The 18,885-nt window shown below is 42.6% G+C and overlaps 1 protein-coding gene across 4 annotated transcripts in view; it reads left to right on the forward strand.

The window, feature by feature from the left end:
• LOC143959414 (uncharacterized) overlaps positions 1 to 15,246 on the forward strand; it is a 39,216-nt gene extending 23,970 nt beyond the window's left edge. For all 4 annotated transcript variants that reach the window (XM_077468053.1, XM_077468056.1, XM_077468054.1 and 1 more), the window contains 2 exons: positions 8,096 to 8,728; positions 14,354 to 15,246. In XM_077468053.1, the coding sequence (XP_077324179.1) occupies positions 8,096 to 8,728; positions 14,354 to 15,087 (1,367 nt within the window). In that variant the 3' untranslated portion in view covers positions 15,088 to 15,246. The remainder of the gene's footprint in view (positions 1 to 8,095; positions 8,729 to 14,353) is intronic.
• Positions 15,247 to 18,885: the final 3,639 nt, after the last annotated feature.

The following is an 18,885-nucleotide window of genomic DNA, read 5'->3' on the forward strand; positions in this document are numbered from 1 at the left end:
CTAGTGCCATATTTGACACTTTTTTTTTTTTTTTAATGAATGAATGTATTAATATCTGGTTTGATGGATGTAGTAGCAATTCTCAAGGTGCTCGTCAGATATTGTGGTTCTAATTTTGCCCATTGTGTGCTTCATCCTTGAAAGTAGTTGCTCACAAATATGGGTGCTGCTAAAAACTGATGACATGAATAAATAATTGGATATTTTTCTCTGGGAAGATAAAACGTATAAAAGTCCAGTAAAGAGACACTGTCAAACTTTTCTTCCGCCGCTTGTGTTCGCTAAGTGTAAACGCATTTAAAAAAAAAAATCATATTTAAAATCATGATTTTCTAAAAAGCTTATGATTTTGTGTTGGGCCGCATTCATAGCTGTTTTGGGCTTATGCGACCCGGGGGCCACAGGTTGGACACCCCTGTGACGAAACGTTGTGCCGGACCACTGCCCTTCTCCCCAACTCGTGACAAAGGGCTGGTCAACCTCAAACCACACTTTCACCTACGCAACAATGAAACTCTCAGCCTGTACATAGATTTTCTTTTTTTTTTTTTTTAATACAAACATTTATTAAAGAGTAATTCATAAACAATACATCATAAATGGAAGCATATGTCTCTTAACATAGTCTAATGTCCATACAAACAAAAGGCCATTAAGACAGTTCTAGATGTTAGTTTGCCAAATAGGTATATAGTAGTCAGTTATCATCGAAATCGTTACATTAATGATGTTTACAAGGGGAGGACACGTGGTAGGAGAGGTCCTGAAGCACGGTAAAGTTCTAGTGTGTCTCTCCACAATGTCTTGACACTTATGCAGTTAGGGTATATGCTAAAGAATATATAAACCATATATAATAAAAACAAGCGAAAATTCAACCACTAAAAAGTGGAACAGAGAGGGTAACGGGATGTAGTTCTGGGATAAGCCGTAGCTAGTGCCACTAAATAAGGGGTTCGGTGTTCATAAGCCTTATTGAAATGAAATATGATCAGGGGACCCACGAGTTCCATTTCAGATCATAAATATGCATGGTAGCCATGATAGTATGGAAGTTTTTCTCCATAAGTTGGATGGCAGTCATTCGCCTAAGGACCTGATCCCAGGGGACTCCAGGGGTATGCCATAACAAGGCGATGCACCAGTGGACTGCACAAAATGTGTGGGAAAGTTTTTGGTTAGGGGGGAGGCCCCAGGGATATCTGCGAAATAGTAAGCCAATTTGGTTAGTTATGGTGATCTGTACCCCAACGATCTCCGCCACCTTGTCTATAACTTGTTGCCAAAGGTCTCTCAAAGCTATACAACTCCAAAAAATGTGTAGGTGGGTCCCCTTCTCGGGGCAACCTCTGAAGCAGTTCTCAGAAACAGTGGGGAAGAATTTATGTAACTTAACAGGGGTATAGTACCACCTCGTGTGTAACTTCACCGCCACAGACTTTGTACATTTATGCATATTGGTTATCCTATCCATCCACTCCCCAGGGGATGCTATCAGTCTGGTTTCTACTTCCCAACTGACCATGGCGGTAGATTTGTCAGGGAGGCCCAATCCACCCAAGTAATTATATAGTAGTGAGATTGTCCCCTTTTATCTGGATGTGGGGCTGCAAAAGACTTAAAATGTGTTTTGTAGAGTTGGTATCCACCCTGGGGAAGTGTGAGTTGAAAAAATGTCTGATTTGTAGAATTCTGACCTGGGCAAGGAGTGAGAGGATTGTAAGGATAAGAAAGAATGAATCACCCCGTGTTTCTGAAGAGAGCCAGGTCCTTCGAAATCCATATGGCGAAGGTATTAAGATTAGGGAATGCTGCGATAAATGAGGGGTTTCCAATAAATGAGGCCCATCTAGGGTAGGGAGGGAATAGGGAGAATTTTTTTCTTGTATAAGGACCACAGATGCAGGGATTGGCCTACTACTGTGTTAAGGGGGAGATATCCTTGGGGCGAATTGTTGTGGCCCACAACAATCCGGGTAAGGAGTGCGGGGCTATGGAGGTCCGCTCAAAGCAGAGCCAGGGAATTCCATGTGGGGAGTTATGCCATTGTGCCATCTGTATGAGTCTAGCAGAAAGGTAGTAAAGCCAAAGGTTGGGTAGGCCCAACCCACCTGGAGCCCTAGGTCTGCATATTCTCTGCTTACCTAATCATGGTTTTTTATTGTGCCAAGCAAATTTATTTACATCTCTTTGAATAAGTTCAATCGTTTGTCGTGACACATAATTGGAAAGAGCTCTAAAAAATAAAATAAAAAATAAAAAAAAGAGTTTAGGAAGAATCAACATTTTATCGCCTGGATCCTGTCTAAAAGGGTCATGTGGAATGGGTTCCAAGTGTTTAAAAGTTGTCTGATGTGGGCAAATGCTGAGGGGTAGTTATCTAAGTATAATTTGTGGAGAGATGATGCCAATTTGATCCCTGTACATAGATTTTCAAGCTTGCAGGAACGTAATCTAAGTGCCATGAGACTGAAGCCGCGTACACACGGGCGGACTGTATGGCCAACTTAGTCCGTCAGACAATCCGACGGACAGTCCGTCCTACTTTCGAATGAACGGACTTGACCACACACGGATGCACAAACAGTCCGTCGAAAGTTTGCGCGATGACGTGTACAGCACGTACGACGGGACTAGAAATAGGAAGTCCAATACACAGCAATGCAACCTTTCGCCGTGTAAATCCTTTCTAAACATTGCGCCATACTTAGTCCGTCGAACTAGCCTACTCACGAGCGGATTGTCCGCTGAAACCAAAGTATGACGAACAATATTACGGAAATTCCGAAATACTTAGTCCGCCAGACTGCACGCTGAAAAAGTCCGCTGAAGCCCACACACGAGCGAACTGTCCGCTGAAATGTGTTTCGACGGTCTAAGTTGGCCAGACAGTCCGCCCGTGTGTACGCGGCTTGAGAGTGACTTTCACTGGGTTAAGATCACTATTTAACCATTTTTTACTGTACGCTGCCAGGGAGAGGGAGTGTCTTTCAGCTCTTTTCACAGAACAGGCACAGCGCCCTACAGTGGATACAGTGGCGCCCGGAGACTACACCCACAGCTTTTTCATCACACATCTATTATCGGAGAGATAAACCATTGGCACCAACTACAGTTCCAGGCAACCTTTAATGGTCTTGGGGAGACCTAATCATTCCCTATGTTTGTTGAGATCACTGATTAGTGATCATGGCCTTCTGGTAAGCAGATTATTTTCTCACCTGGGTGTGGAGCTGGAAGCACTTATATGAAGGATTTCCTCACTGCAAATTATCACTTTTATCTGGATGGGCATCCATTGTTCAATATATGGACTTTAAATCCCATTGGGACTTCGCTTTATTTTTTTTTTTTCACCTTGTTTTTCTTCCGTGACATTTTGAGATTTTGCTTTGGTTTTCTTTTTCACAAAATTTTTTATTACTTGTTTTATTGAGTGCATTCACCTTGCTTACCGATCTATTTTGAAGTTTTTTTGTATTGGAATTTTGGTGCCATTAGTGGTTAGAGTCTAATACAAAATAATATTAATACTTTTATACAATATAATGCTATGGGAGCTTTTCTTATGTTTTTGAGAACCATCAGCTACAGTTCCAGGCAACCTTTAATGGTCTGGGGGAGACCTAAAATACCCTGTGTTTGGGGAGATCACTGATTAGTGATCATGGCATTCTGGTAAGCAGATTCTTTTTTCATCTGGGTGTGGAGCTAGAAGCACTCATGAAAGTTTTCCTCACTGCAAATCAGCACTCTTATCTGGATGGGCGTTCATTGTTCATTATATGGACTTTAATCCAGGGCCAGACTGGGGAAAAAAAACAGCCCTGGAAATAATTTCATACCAGCCCCATAGCATTATTATATCAGCCCAACAGCATAATGTCATTTTTTTTCTTGTTCATAAAAGGGAAAACCGTGCATTTTAAAGCACATTTGAAGAGTGTATTATATATAGATAAGACAGATATGAAAGCACATAGGGCTAGGGATATATATATATATATATATATATATATATATATATATATATATATATATATTAGCAAATTTCAGTTAAAAGTAGTAAAAGTGGAGCAATCATCAAGGGGGCAAATGGGAATGTGGAGGGGGGGCGACTCTGGTGACCATCTTTCACAGAAAGAATACACTAAGATAAGGGGACCTTTATATTAGTGCCCCCTTACATTATTGTATTCACACCCCCCTTACATCAGTGACTCCCCTCAGACTGGCCTGGAGGTACTGTCACTGACCTCCTCTCAGGTGCACTGTGCAGGGATCAGTCAGTTGGCTCCAACTTGGTGGCTCTGGTTTTCCTCTCCGCAGTTCACACAAGACTGACTTCTCCCATGACCCCCATCCTGGCAGTGCTCTCGCTCTTGACTCCTCTCCAGACTCCCTCATAGACTGCAAACATGATATAAGACAAGAGATGGTCAGAGGTTGCGGACATGATACAAGAGATGGTTAGAGGCTATGGGCATAGTACAGGAAATGATTAGAGACTGAGGACATGGTACTAAAGATGGTAAGAGAATGTAGACATGATACAGGAGATGGTCAGAGACTGCAGACATGATGCAAGAGATCACTACAGTTTCACCAGTGCCCATCAAAACGTGGCCTCACTGTGCCCATCCATACAGCCTCACTGTGCCCATCATTGCCACCTCACCATGCCCATCATTGCAGCCTCACCGTGCCCATAACTGCCGCCTCACCGTGCCCATCATTGCAGCTATACCATGTCCATCACTGCCGCCTTACTGTGCCCATCGTTGCCACCTTACTGTGCCCATCGTTGCCGCCTCACCATGCCCATCGTTGCCGCCTCACCATGCCCATCGTTGCCGCCTCACCATGCCCATCATTGCCGCCTCACCGTGCCCATCATTGCACCTATACTGTACCCATCACTGCTTCCTTACCATGCCCATCATTGCCACCTCACCGTGCCCATCATTGCAGCTATACTGTACCCATCACTGCCGCTCACCATGCCCATCATTGCCACCTCACTGTGCCCATAATTGCAGCAATACTGTGCCCATTACTGCCGCCTTACCATGCCGATCATTTCCGCCTCACCAGTCAGTGCCTGTGTCAGTGAATTACTCACAGCGCATCTCCCGCTGTGTCACGGAGCTCAGTTGGAAATGTTCGCTGGTCTAGGAGGAGGGCTGTTACATAAGTCCCGCCCTCCTCCTAGACCAGCTTGTGTGATAGACAGAACACTGGGACTTTGTTTTAGTTTTCCTTTTTCACCAAATTTTTATATCACTTGTTTTATTGATCACAGAGTGTATCAGCGCTGCATTTACCTTGCATACCTATATTATATTGTTTTTCATACATTTTCTAGCGCTACCTTGGCCTTAGGGCCTAATTGTTTCTTAAGATAACTAAGCCATTAACCCTTACTGCCACCAGATAGCTTTGGGCCTATCAACCCTTCACAACAACAGCAATGATAACTATGATTTTAGAATAAATGTCTCTAACACACGCTGTCACCACAGACAGGTATGTTCAGAGGGTTATACTATAGTAGCGCTCTTCAAGAGACAAGGATTCTTTTCGTTTGACTTAGCGCATTTAGAGACAGTGTTAACACTCTTCAAAATATAGTTTAATAATAAAAAGGGTTAACTGGTGCAAATAAAAATATTTACAAAAAAAACTAAGATATTACAAAGTAACAAAGAGACAACAAGCACAGAAAATAAAGGGGTGGACAATGAAGAATACTTGTAAGACCCATTCTCAGATTTCAGTCCAAGAGCACAGTGATTCATTAAAGTGGTTGTATACCCACATTTTTAACTTTTACCTACAGGAAAGCCTATAATAAGGCTTACCTGTAGGTAAAAAAAATATCTCCTAAACCTGTACGGTTTAGGAGATATTCCACTCGGTATGCGCCGCTGACTGCAGCGGCGCATGCGCACAAGGGGTTTCTCGCCGTCAAAATCCGGCAGCAGCCGAGCGGCCGGACTGAAATCTCCCGCGCGCATGCGCGGGAGTGATGATATCGCGGCTCCGGCCACTCACAGCGCCGGAGCCGCGATACCCGGAAGAAACGCCGAGGGAGCATGTCAGCTCCCTCGGCGTGGATCGGGCCAGATGTCGGGGCCTCGTTCTAAGGTAAGTATTTCATAATGAGCTAGTATGCGGTGCATACTAGCTCATTATGCCTTTTGCTTTGCAGGTTTAAAAAAAAAAATATAAAAATGTGCGGGTTTACTACCGCTTTAACTCTTAAAACTTGACAGGTCGTCTTTTGCTTGATGGTTCACGAGAGCTCCCAAAATATGGACGCATTCCACTTTTCTTCACATCAAGGGAGGTGCTGACAGAGACCATCTGACCAATCTTTCAGTCTAAGGGGTAGTTGCTGGGATGTCACCACATTTATGACCAAGTCCCAGATACAGTTTTCTATAAGTATTCAAATCTCTCAGTCGGCCACCCTGAATATTAGGCCTCATGCACACGGACGTTTTTACAGCCGCTTTTTTGAGCGTTTTTTGCAGCTTAAAAAGGCCTGTCCATGTTAGTCTATGGCTTCATGCCCACCTAGGCGTTTTTGAGCTGCAAATGGCATAGGCGTTTTTAAGCTGTAAAAAAAACCCAGGACCAGTGCGTTCCCTGGCGCTGAGCTAGAGCTGTAAAAACGCGAATCGCTGGAAAACGCGCACAAAAGCGGCTAAACGCGCAACATATTTTCTTTGTTTTCTGAGTGCTATAGCCAAGAGATGTGTTTCTTTAAAAACGCTACTTAACGCTAACGCTAAAAAACGCGCAAAAACGCCAATGCAAAACGCGGTAAAAATCGCGTTTTTAATGCTGATTTTTCCAAGCGTCGGAGCTAGCTTTGCAGCCAGTTTTTTAAAACGTCCGTGTGCATGAGCACTTATTGTCCAATATTAAATTAGCTTTGAAATGGATATAGATATGACAGGTCTTGGCTATCTCATAGGTTGGTTGTGGAGGGCTAATCCACTCCGGTACCTCCTTGCAGAGGGGTGTTTGGGTTCAAAATGCTACAAATTAACTGAGAGAGGTAAATATATCCTTGTTCTGGGTGTGCTATTATTATTATTTCATGAGTTATGAAATATACTAGGGTTTTCCAAACTGAAGTGTGGATTCGGCTAATATGTATGAGAGGGCTTGTATCTGTCCTGATCTGATAAGAAGGTTCTGGCATCAGTTAAGTTTGCGTATTGTATAAACTGAAGGAAGGAGGGGGGGGGGGGGGGGGGAGATCACTGTGGCTTTGTCTTCCTATGACAAAATGGCATAGGAGACTTGTGACGTGAACAAAATAGCTGTTACAAACACAGCTATTCATGTGCCCAGTACACACAACCATAACAACCCCTGCTCGCCCCTATTCAATGTCCTCTCCTATGCTCTTACAGCTGTAAAATATTACTCTATTGTTTGACAGTTTTAGTTGGAGACTGACCATCAATGCTAATGTCTATCATTAGGGATACTTTGTAGGCCAGCTGCCGACTGTGTTAAAGGAAACTCATATTGGGGGTATTATGATATGGCTCTCTTACATCTGCTGGCTACCAATGTTAAAGGGGATTATTATCCCCTTTAACATTGGTAGTGTCTGATCAAACATTGGTTAAAGCTTGTAGGAAGAGTTTTAATTCTCCTCTGGCTGTCTTATGAGGCTGCATGACCTCTGACCCCCGGTCTGGACACTGCTCATTGGCCCTGTGCTGATCAAATGCACCCTCACAGAAAAAAAAAACCTCTCTAGCAATACACACCAAACTGAGTTATTCCTAGGGCTCTGTGCTATCAACAAAATGGATTTGGGACAGTGGAAGAAGGAGAGGATCAGAGAAGACAGGATCAAACAGACTTTTTACACAGTGGGGAGGATTAACCCCTTGAGTTCCACAGTGAGTGTAACAAGCATACTTTACTGCATATACAGACTGATTTTATTGTTGTGGGTTTAGTAACACTTTAAAGGCAATTCTGAAATGTTTTAGCTGTGTAAAGTGTTGGTTATACTGCATGGTGATAGGGCTGCTTAGTTATTAAGTCTGTATGTTTTTTTTTACAGGGCTGCACACATTACAGGAGCTGCAGGCAAAATGTACAGAGAAGCATGAAATGACAAGTTTACCAAATGAACAGGAGAAAATGACATCCCTCTCTCTGAGTATGCAGCAAAGTGCACTGCAGAAACTGGAGCACTATTCACATGTCCAGGAAAAAAAGAACACAATTAATGACAGTAGGTTATGCAACCAGACTAAGGATTACACTACACATCATGTAGCAGATAATGACGAGAAGAGGGAATCAAATACCCATCAAAACGATAACATTCAAAGTAATGTAAATAACATACAGAAATCGGCAAGCAAAAAACAAAGACAAACTCGTTATTTCCAAGAGCAGTGGCGACAGAAATACTTGGTAGACTACGATTGGAAGGCCGAAGAAGTTGTGTGTCTAGTGTGTGGATTGCGCATGCGCAGTCTCAGAAGCTGCACTTTTGAAAGGCATGCACAACGCCGCCACCCAGAGTCCATTCTTTATTCAAAGGAAACTCGCAATGCTTTATGGGAATCTTGGAACAAAGGGCAACACAACTTCCCTCTTCTTAATGCTGCAAGCGGAATGAGTGACTTTAAAGTGTCCAGTAATAGGATGGAGAGCCAAACAGGTTTCATCAAGCAGCGTGACCCAGGTATGAACCACAGTGGGTATATGGCAGCCTAATATGCACACACTATACAATTTTCTCTCTCAGGTAAATTAAACTGAAGATTGGAAAGTAAAAATCACTGAAGTCGGCCATAACTATTTTTATTTAAAGTGGTTGTAAACGCTCCCCCTCAACTTTGTCCCATGTAAATCAGCATAAAAAACCCTAATGAACACTGCTTGTAGATATCGCCTTACTATTGTAAGTATTGTAGTATTGTAATCCTTTTTGTTCTTTAGAATGACATCACTGAGCATGCCCAGATCTCCCCTGATTCACAGCACACTCTCTATGTGCTTAGCTATCTGCTATCAGGACTTCCTATGGCACACACCACTGATAGCCCAGGAGGCTGCAGAATCATTCAGAGCTTCTTCCTACACATCATGTGACATCACATGCAGTGTAAACCTGGCCATTACTGCAGTCTTATCAGCTGAAGCTGATAAGACTGACAAAGGCAAACATTAGACAATCAGCACAAGTAAATACTATGAAATAAAACAAGTCAGGTATGAACAGGGAAGCAGGGTTGCCATAGAAACGTGATTGAGAAGGAGGCTTGATTAACAGTACAGGAAGTGCTCAATGTAAGGGCGGAAATACACTCCACTGTGGACTCAGAAAACAATACTTAAGATGGCGCTGCCTAACCCCTGGAAACAAGTTTTTTAAAGTTTCTTTAAACAGTAAGTACTGTGCGATTTGGGCTGGATTACAGTGGCTATAGTTTGATAATTACTTATTATAATGGACTAAACGAGTAGTAGTCCAGAATCGAGCTTTAAGGTTTTGCCAGAGCAAGAACAGGTAAGTACCCCTGTAAGATCCCCGCTGAGCAACCAGATGACAGGTCCATCTCCGCTAACTGTGCAGAGTGGAGACAGAAACAGTCCCGCTCTCCTCTATGGGGAAATCTAAGCTGCTTGCTGTGGGGGCACTCAACAGGACAGAGGGGCCAGGAGCTCCAGCCAGGGATCTGAAAAGAGGAGGATCTGGGCTGCCCTGTGCAAAACCACTGCACAGAGCAAGTAAGTATAACATGTTTGTTTTCTTAATAGAAAAAAAAACGAGACTTTACAATCACTTTAAGGGCTGATAAACTGCAACATATTAAATTTTAATTATGGGGTTTATATGCACTTATCTACCATTGTTTGTTTATAAATATCCTGGTATTCAAGGAGATTAATATGGTTTTAAAGTCTAAAGGTTTTTACCATAATGCATCCTCTGCTTTAAAGTGTTACTAAACCCACAACAGTAAAATCAGCCTGTATATGCAGTAAAGCATGCTTGTTATACTTACAGTGGAACTTAAGGGGTTGATCCTCCCCTTCCACAGTCCCCAATCCATCTCCTGATAGTACAGAGCCTTGGGGGCACTCTACACATGCTCATCTTGGTGTGTATTGATAGAGGTTTTTTTTTTGGGGGGGGGGGGTGCATGTGAGCAGCACAGGGCCAATTAGCACTGTTCAGACAGAGGGTCAGGAGTCATGCAGCCTCATAGGACAGTCAAAGGAGAATGCAAACGGACAGGCTTCAATTCATGACAGTTTGCTTACTATTGTGATGCTGTGGCTGGCCCTCAGCCATCACTTGGAACCTGGGCCAATCACAGCACCCTGTACCATGTAATTAGCTGTAGCCAATAGTATCATGAATGAAAGCCATTCATGACAGTTAAAGCTATTGCTTATGATCGTCACTGTTTATAAGACAAATCCCTGATTAATTAATTTTCCTGAAAATATGCATTTGATATACAGTTGTGCAAATATTGTGCAACATAAAAAATTACAACTACCACCATTTGACTTGACAAGGCCTCTGCTTTCATAAAATATGATTATTTTGGTATTCAAAGTAATTTTCTAGCAAAAACAGGCATAAAAATGTCCTGGTGTAAAAGTAGTTAGAGAAGCTGTAGCTGCTGACTTTAAATCAACAGCCACTCACCTGTCCCACAATCCATCTTAGTGCTCCGCCCAGCTGTATTCAACCTGTGTCCTCTCCCCCCCAACATCTTTAATATGGGCACCCAGCTGTGACGGGTTGTGTCTTCACAGCCAGGTGCCCACTGCACATGCACGAGCAGTGCTGTGTACTGTGAATGAGCCCATAGTCTTCTGGGACCTGTCACGTCTCAGACTGCGGGAGGGGTTGCATAACTTCTGATCGCCTAGGCAGTTGTAAGTGAAAGCGAGTACCTGTCAAAATTGGGCACCTGCTCCCCCTCCTCCTCCCCAAAAGCTACATTTCAGAAAACAGGAGAGGGGTAGGAGGCCTTACAGCGAAACTTCCCCTTTTGGATGCAGCTCCAAAAATGTGCTTAAAACACAGATATCGGTATATTTACACAATGTCGGATGATGTTGACTTACTGATTCTCTGTTATAAGGGTCTGTTCACACAGGTGTGCATTTTCTGCATGAATGTAGGTTTTTGCTGGCAGCACATCCTGCAAAAAATATGCATCTAAAGTACTTGCGTTTAGACACGTTTAGATGCATACAGCGTTTAGACATGTACAATTCTTCTTTAATTTAAATGAATGGCTACACATTTACTTGCATATGCATTTAGGCACTTAAAATCTGCAGATCTATGTGGCCTTGGACCCAGAGGCCTCCTACTTTTTTTCTGTGCATTTAAACTCAGTGCACATTTTTCACAGATAGACGCAGCTGTGTGTATGGGCTCATTAATTACCATAGTGCTGCGTTTAAATGGGCACAAAACTATGTAAACATAACATTTCTTCTTCCCATTTTAATGACCCCAAAATGTGAATGTGAAAAGTACATATACTTCGATTTCAAACTCCAGCACCCTCAGTTCCCCCGCTGGGTTATTGATTGCCATTTTTGAGGTTGTGTGGGTCTACTTTTGACTCAGGATTATGTTCATCAGTCTGTAATGACTTAAATAGTCCTGAACATAAATGGATGTTTTTGTGTTGGAAGCAGAGCAGTCTGAAATTGGATGTCGATCGTTAGCTTGTCTGCGACTCAGCACACCTGAAAGCAAAATGCTGTCACAGATGAGCTATTCTTATGGCTTACTTATTATTGAATATTTCCTTTCGTCTTTATTTATTGAAGTCTGAGATACATAATCGGGCATCCCAGCATTAAGCTCATCTCTGCGAGGAAATGCTTTGTTTTGTCCAGTGATCTCACCTCACCTGTATGTATAATTAGTGAGATCACCACATTTAAATCCATTGACAGACAATGAATGACAAATGTAAATCTCATCAAGATAAAGAGTAAACACTGACGCATACTTCATTTTCGAAGAACTGTGATGAGAGGTCTGGGCAAGGGTGAGGTCATGCAATCTATATATCTAACCTGCAAGTACAGAAATGTGGGCATGCTGCAAAATGCTGCATTTGCTGATTTGTTTTTAAAGGTGTAGGCTCCAAGGCTGTCATCCTTAAAGGGGAGGGCCACCCTGAAAAACAAAAAAATGTTAAAAATTACAAAAAATCTAAAAAAAAAAAAATGAAAAAAATGATTTTTTTTTACTTACCAGAAATGCCTGTTGCTAGGCACTTTCTCCTAATCTTCCTCTTCCTCCTCCGCGGAGATCTTCTGTCTTCTCTCTTCATCGCGGCGTCTTCTGGGTAATGAGTCGCGCTGTGTTCTGGGAACTGTGTGTTCCAGAACACAGCGCGTCCCATTCAGAAAGCGCTGCGGGACTCGCGCATGCGCAGTAGCTGCGGGACTCGCGCATGCGCAGTAGGAAACGGGCAGTGAAGCCATAAGGCTCCGCTGCCTGTTCCCCTTACAAGGGATGGCGGCGCCGGGACCCGAGAGCCGAGGGACGGGTCAGCCTCGGGCGGCCGACATCGCGGGCGCCCTGGACAGGTGAGTGTGTTTATTAAGTCAGCAGCTGCAGTGTTTGCAGCTGCTGACTTTTTTTTTTTTTTTTTTTATAACCGGTCCTCCGCTTTAACTTGGCTTGACTAACTAGCAAGTCATTGACCTGCAACAAGCAAGACAGAATTTTCAAACTTTTTTGACTGCTTGCTTGTCCAGGGTCAATAACAAGCTAGGTAGCAAGGCCAAGTTAAAGAGATGCCTACACCTTTAAAAACAAGTAGGTCATTGTTGTTTTCATATTTCTGTCTTTACAGGTTCACTTTAAGGCTAGGTTCACAGTCAGACATGTCCAAAGCGAATTTACCCCTTTTTCATCTGCAATTTAGATGCGGTTCAGATGCTGATTTTTGGAGCATCTTTAACCACTTTCAGACCGTTCCATTTTGCTGGCTTAAGACCAGACCACTTTTTGCGATTCGGCACACAATGGCAGGGCGACAAATACAAATAGACGTACCTGTACGCCAATTTGCCTACCTGTGCCATTCTGCCGACGTACATCGCCGTGCGCCGGTCGGGAAGTGGTTAAAGTAGAGCTATAGGAAAAACCTTTATTTTAATTTTGGATAGAGCGAGGGAGGGTTATACCCCTGTCAGATTAGTTTTCCCTATCTGTGTGCCTTTGTAGAGATTTCACTTCCTATCCCATAACTAGTGAGAGGAAATCCCTTCAAATTAAGGGAATTCCTTGGGGACTCCCAGCTCACCAGACCTAGTGTCCCCATTGGAAGATTTCCCCTCTTTTACTTTTCTGGGGACAACCCAAAATTTTGGATTTTCTTTTACTTTCACTTTGAATGTTAATGGTAAACAGGAAAAATGGAGAGGGTGTATCTTCCTAACGTGGGAATAAACTGCAATAAAAACTGACAGGTATTCTAATACCTCTTCATTATCTATCCAAAACAAAAAAAAATGTTGCCTTTAGTTATACTTTAACATTAGCTGGTTGTTAAAGAGCAGGTCGGGAAGCTGGCCACGGCATCCTCACCAACAGATGACTCCTCAGCTGTCAGCGGGGTTCCTCACTGACAGCTGAATGTAAAAAAGAATATTGACGGCAATAAAAAATTGTAAGCAAAAAAAAATTACGTGGGGGCTCCCTCAATGCTTGCCAGGCCCTTTTGAGTCTGGATTTTAAGGGGAACCCCACACTGAAATCAAAAAAAATATGGCGTGGGGTCCCCCAAACCCATACCAGACACTTAGGTCTGGTATGGATTTTAAGGGGAACCCCCATGCCAAAATGTATTTTAAAAACCGCATGGGGCCCCTCAAAATCAGTACCAGACCATTGTCAATACCAGGCCACATACCTTCAAAGTACCTTGTCCCTGTGTTGATGGGGACAAGGGCCTCTTCCCCACAACCCTGGCCGGTGGTAGTAGGGGTCTGCGGGCAGGGGGCTTATTGGAATCTGGAACAAGGGGGCCCCTAGATCCCCCCCCCATGTAAATGAGTATGGGGTACATTATACCCCAACTCATTCACCAAAACAAAAATGTAAAAAAGAAAAAAAAACACAGACAGTTTTTGACAATTCCTTTATTAAAAAAAAAACATTGGTTCCCCCCACGTGTAGATCACTATGTCAATCACGACGTCCAGCACCACCGCCTCAACAATATCACTGTTATTTGACAATGACAGTTTAAGTATGCCAAAACCTCTACAAGTAAATTGGGGTATTAAATGTATTTTTTTTTTTTTTCAGGACTGCAGGAATGGCAGGAGGATTGTAAGGAAGAACTTGAAACAAAAAAATTGCAAGCTATGCAGGATAAATTGATTCCCATTGTGCAGCATAATAATAGACTCCCAGTACAGCAGAAGGCACAGAAATGTCTGTATGGCCAACAACAACAAAGCACAATTAATGAAAGTAGTGTAAGTAATCAGACTGAGTATTACACCGTACAATGTTCAACACAATGTGAAGATAAGGAATCTTACACCCTCTTAAAGCAGCCAGATATCCAACACATTTGGAATACTCACAGAAAAAAAGATATGGCGCAGTTGGTATTAAAAAAACAAAAACAGATGCGTAATTTCCAGGAACATTGGCGCCAGAAGTACTTGGTAGACTATGATTGGAAGACAGAGGAAGCTGTCTGTATATTGTGTGGGTTGCACATGCGGTCACTAAGAAGCTGCACTTTGGAACGTCATGCCCAACGTCGCCATCCAGAGTCTGTCCATTACCCCGAGAAAACCCGCAATGCCCTGTGGAAGACTTGGAACAAAGAAAAGCACATCTACCCTCTGTGTCATGCTGGAAGCAGTATAAATGACACAAACATGTGCCAGGAAGAGATGGAAGGTCAGCCAAACTGGCATAAAAATCATGAACCAACTATGAACGCAGAGGACTATATGGCTATGCAACAAGAGCAAATTGAAAGTGTTTTGAAGAGCACAAATTCACAGCGTGAGGTGTATAGCTGATGAAAAGCTGATATACAACAAGAAAGATAGGCTATGCAATGTGACTCTATTTTGTGCTACTTATGCTATATAGACACATTTAGCACCAGAAATTCTTTGCTTTCTATTAATAATGGTTACTGTTCAGAGTTTCTTGTTAATAAAAATTACCTGAAAGAACCATTTGTGAAAAGCTTTTGTCCATGTGCATAGGATTTTAACTCTCAAAACACTGGCCTTTTTTCTGCATTTTACAGGATAACGCTGCTTTTGATTAAAAAAAAAAATACCCTTTCCAGTTCAGTCTGCAGGCATCTAAGGTTGGCAACCTGGCATCCTTATATGGAGACCTCCTGTATAACGGTTATGTACAGAACTCCCAAGAAATGTAACATCTTGCTCAGTTGATTGATTTTGTTTATCAAGCTGGCCATACACACATAGGTTTCTTTTTGTTTTTCTCTGCTGGCTATTGTATTCTGACACCTGTGGCTGTCAGATTAACCCGAATAATGGCTGCATCTGCTTGGATGCAATCCCTGTTAGGCTGACAGTTTCCACCCAGGTCCTTCAACCCTGCCCATCGATGGAAATTCAGCAGGTCCATGCTGAACCAGCTGAAGTTTGATCTATGGCTGTCTTAAGGAACAACAATTACAGGTAGTGCAGGGAAGAGAAAATAAAAGAAGATAATGAGAGTAGAGGATCCAGTTTGGAGCCTATCCAGTGATTTCCTTCGTTTGCAATAAAATCACTGTCTAAAGGTCATTGAAAGGACTGAAGTTTGACTGAACAAATTAAGTTATTCCAAGTATACCAGACATTCAAAAGCTTTGATTGATGCTCTTATAGGCTCACTGTTAGTTCTTTCATCCTCCATATTAAGTTTGACTTCCCTAATGCTAGAAATTGTGGTCTTCTTACAATGCTTAGGAATCAAGGCTCAACCTGCAGATAGGAGGAATCAGAGCAGGCCTTTTTCACTGTTATAACTGATCCAGGTATGATGGATAGTAAAGTAACCGATTGGGTCTCCAGCCAAGAAACTCCCGCGATTTGGTGACATCATTTAAAGATAGATCTCCAAAAGGGTCTGATAAGTTGGCAGGACCATCAGATATGAAGCATAGTGTCATCCTCCCTCTCCCATCTACAATAATGGTCAGCAATCGATGGAAGAGTTCTGTTTGTGGTTGTTACTTACATTGGAGAGTTTGACAGGTGCTGCCCATCGGAGAAACTGCTTTAGCGTTAAAATTGGCCCGGCAATGTGTACACACCTGGGCAGCACTATAACCGTTGTAGGAGGGCAGTAAAAATGTGAAAGAAGCCCTAAAGATATTTACCCCTTTGTTTTTTTTTACTTTCTGTCTGGCGAAAACACCAGCAGGACAGGAAGTGAAGGTAAATCTCTTTGATGGATCCATGGAAAACAGCAAAACCTGACAGCACTTCTGTTCTCAGCTGCAAAAGGAGCTTGGACAGTTGGGTTGGAAAAACAGCAAGACACTGATATGTATAGTGAATGGCTGTGTAAAGGGGCATGGCAGCACAAGTCTGATCATTGGATTACAGGCAGCCTGTTCTACCACCACAATCAGAAAACTGACCACATGGAAATAGATGTGCTCTCATGTTTAGTATGGTCAGTTTGAACAGGAAACTGGTGGAAATGGCAAAATACAAAGAGAACAGGATACTTGTTAACACAAGTACATGGTACAGCAAACACGTATCTGGAATATGAAATGTTGGGGTAACAAATTTATCAGTTTTAGAATAAAGTTTCTTACTACTTATAGAACAATCTGAAGAGTCAGCAACAAGTCTTACAAGGGCAATCTTGTGTCTGTGGCAGGTCTTGAAAATGTTTACCAAACCTGTCTTCAGAGACCACTTACTGGTCATAGCTTCCAGATTTACAGGTGCTTAAAACTTGGTTATAAAGATACAACAACAAAATTACTTAAATTAAGAGTTTCATTAGAGATTTTGAGCAGACTAGCTGGGCTGAGTGCTGGAGAATTTTGTTAAGTGAAAAATTGTCACAATCACAAAGTAAATTTGTCATAAGTGTTTGCAAAGCTGTTGCAGTTAGCTATCTAGGATTGCAGAGACAGGGGCTGCAAAATTATTACAAATTTTTTGCTAAATGAGATGGGGCTGGAAAGATATGCTTCCAACTCTGCTAGAAACCCCCCCACCAGCACCGCTACAAGCTTATGTATAGGGCTGCAACTAACGATTATTTTCATAATCAATTAGTTGGCTGATTATTGTTAACCTTAAAAAAAAAAAAGTGTGGTGTTTAAAGCGAGTTTTTTTTTTTTTAAAGCCAGCAGCTACAAATACTGCAGCTGCTGACTTTTAAAATAATGACACTTACCCGCCCAGCGCGCCCGCGATGTCGGCACCCGAAGCCGATCTCTCGATCGTCTCTCGGGTGCTGCCGCCACCATCTTGGGTATGGGAATCAGGAAGTGGAGCCTTGCGGCTTCATTTCCCGGTTCCCTACTGCGCATGCGCGAGTCACGCTGCGCAATAAGGATGGTCCCCGCTGTCTCTGGGATCCGTGCGTTTCCCAGCAGGCAGCGGGCGACCTTCGGAAAGGGGCGTAGCTTCTGCAGAATCTACGCCGGAAGTGGGTGCAGATACCTGTACTGTACAGGTACCTGCACCCCCCTCCCCCCTGAAAGGTGCCAATTGTGGCGCCGGAGGGGGGAGGGTTCCAATGAGCGGAAGCTCATTGGAAAAAAAGGACGTCAACTTTGTTTGGGAACCACATCGCATGACCGAGCAATTGTCAGTTAAAGCTACGCAGTGCCGTATCGCAAAAAGTACTCTGGTCTTTGGCCAGCCAAATGGTCCGGGGCTTAACCACTTTCAGACCGGACCAATTTGCTGGACAAAGACCAGACCACTTTTTGCGATTCGGCACTTCGTCGCTTTAACTGACAATTGCGCAGTCGTGTGACGTGGCTCCCAAACAAAATTTACATCCTTTTGTTCCCACAAATAGAGCTTTCTTTTGGTGGTATTTGATCACCTCTGCGGTTTTTATTTTTTGCGCTATAAACAAAAATAGAGCGACAATTTTGAAAAAAACGCATTATTTTTTACTTTTTGTTATAATAAATATCCCCCAAAAATATATAAAAAAACATTTTTTTCCCTCAGTTTAGGCCGATACGTATTCTACTACATATTTTTGGTAAAAAAAATCGCAATAAGTGATTATTGATTGGTTTGCGCAAAAGTTAGAGCATTTACAAAATAGGGATAGTTTTATAGCATTTTTATTAATAATTTTTTTTTATTTTTTTTTTTTACTAGTAATGGCTCCGTGAGACGATCGCGGGTAGGCCCGCGGCGATAGAGTCCGCGGGTCCCGCGACCAGACTCACGGGGGTCCCGACCAGCGCGGGAGCACGAAAATCGACATTCATTTTCAACCGTGAAAATTTGGAAATAATGGAAAACTTCTTGGTCAAAGGAATTTTCAGACCGTGTATGTGGTTTTCGTTCAGAAATTACATTCGCTTTAAAAACAGAATGTTAAAAGCAAATGAAAATTTCAAACAACATTCTTTCATTCAGCGAATGTACAAAGATTTTTTGTCTGAATATTCTCGTCTGAAAATTGATCCATGTGGCCAGCATAAGGCTTGGTAGGTATAAACGTGTCGCATAGGAAACCATGTAAATGAAATGTAGTGCGTGTCTGCAAAAATCACAAAAAAAACTCATAGATGTGAAGCAGGTTTAAGACGTTTAGTAACATAATGGGGTTAAAAAAACAAAAAATTAGCCCTTTATGGT

The sequence above is a fragment of the Lithobates pipiens genome, unplaced genomic scaffold (genome assembly GCF_037356315.1).
Source record: "Lithobates pipiens isolate NorthernLeopardFrog02 unplaced genomic scaffold, aLitPip1_a1.2 Scaffold_74, whole genome shotgun sequence".
NCBI classification, from domain to species: Eukaryota; Metazoa; Chordata; class Amphibia; order Anura; family Ranidae; genus Lithobates; species Lithobates pipiens.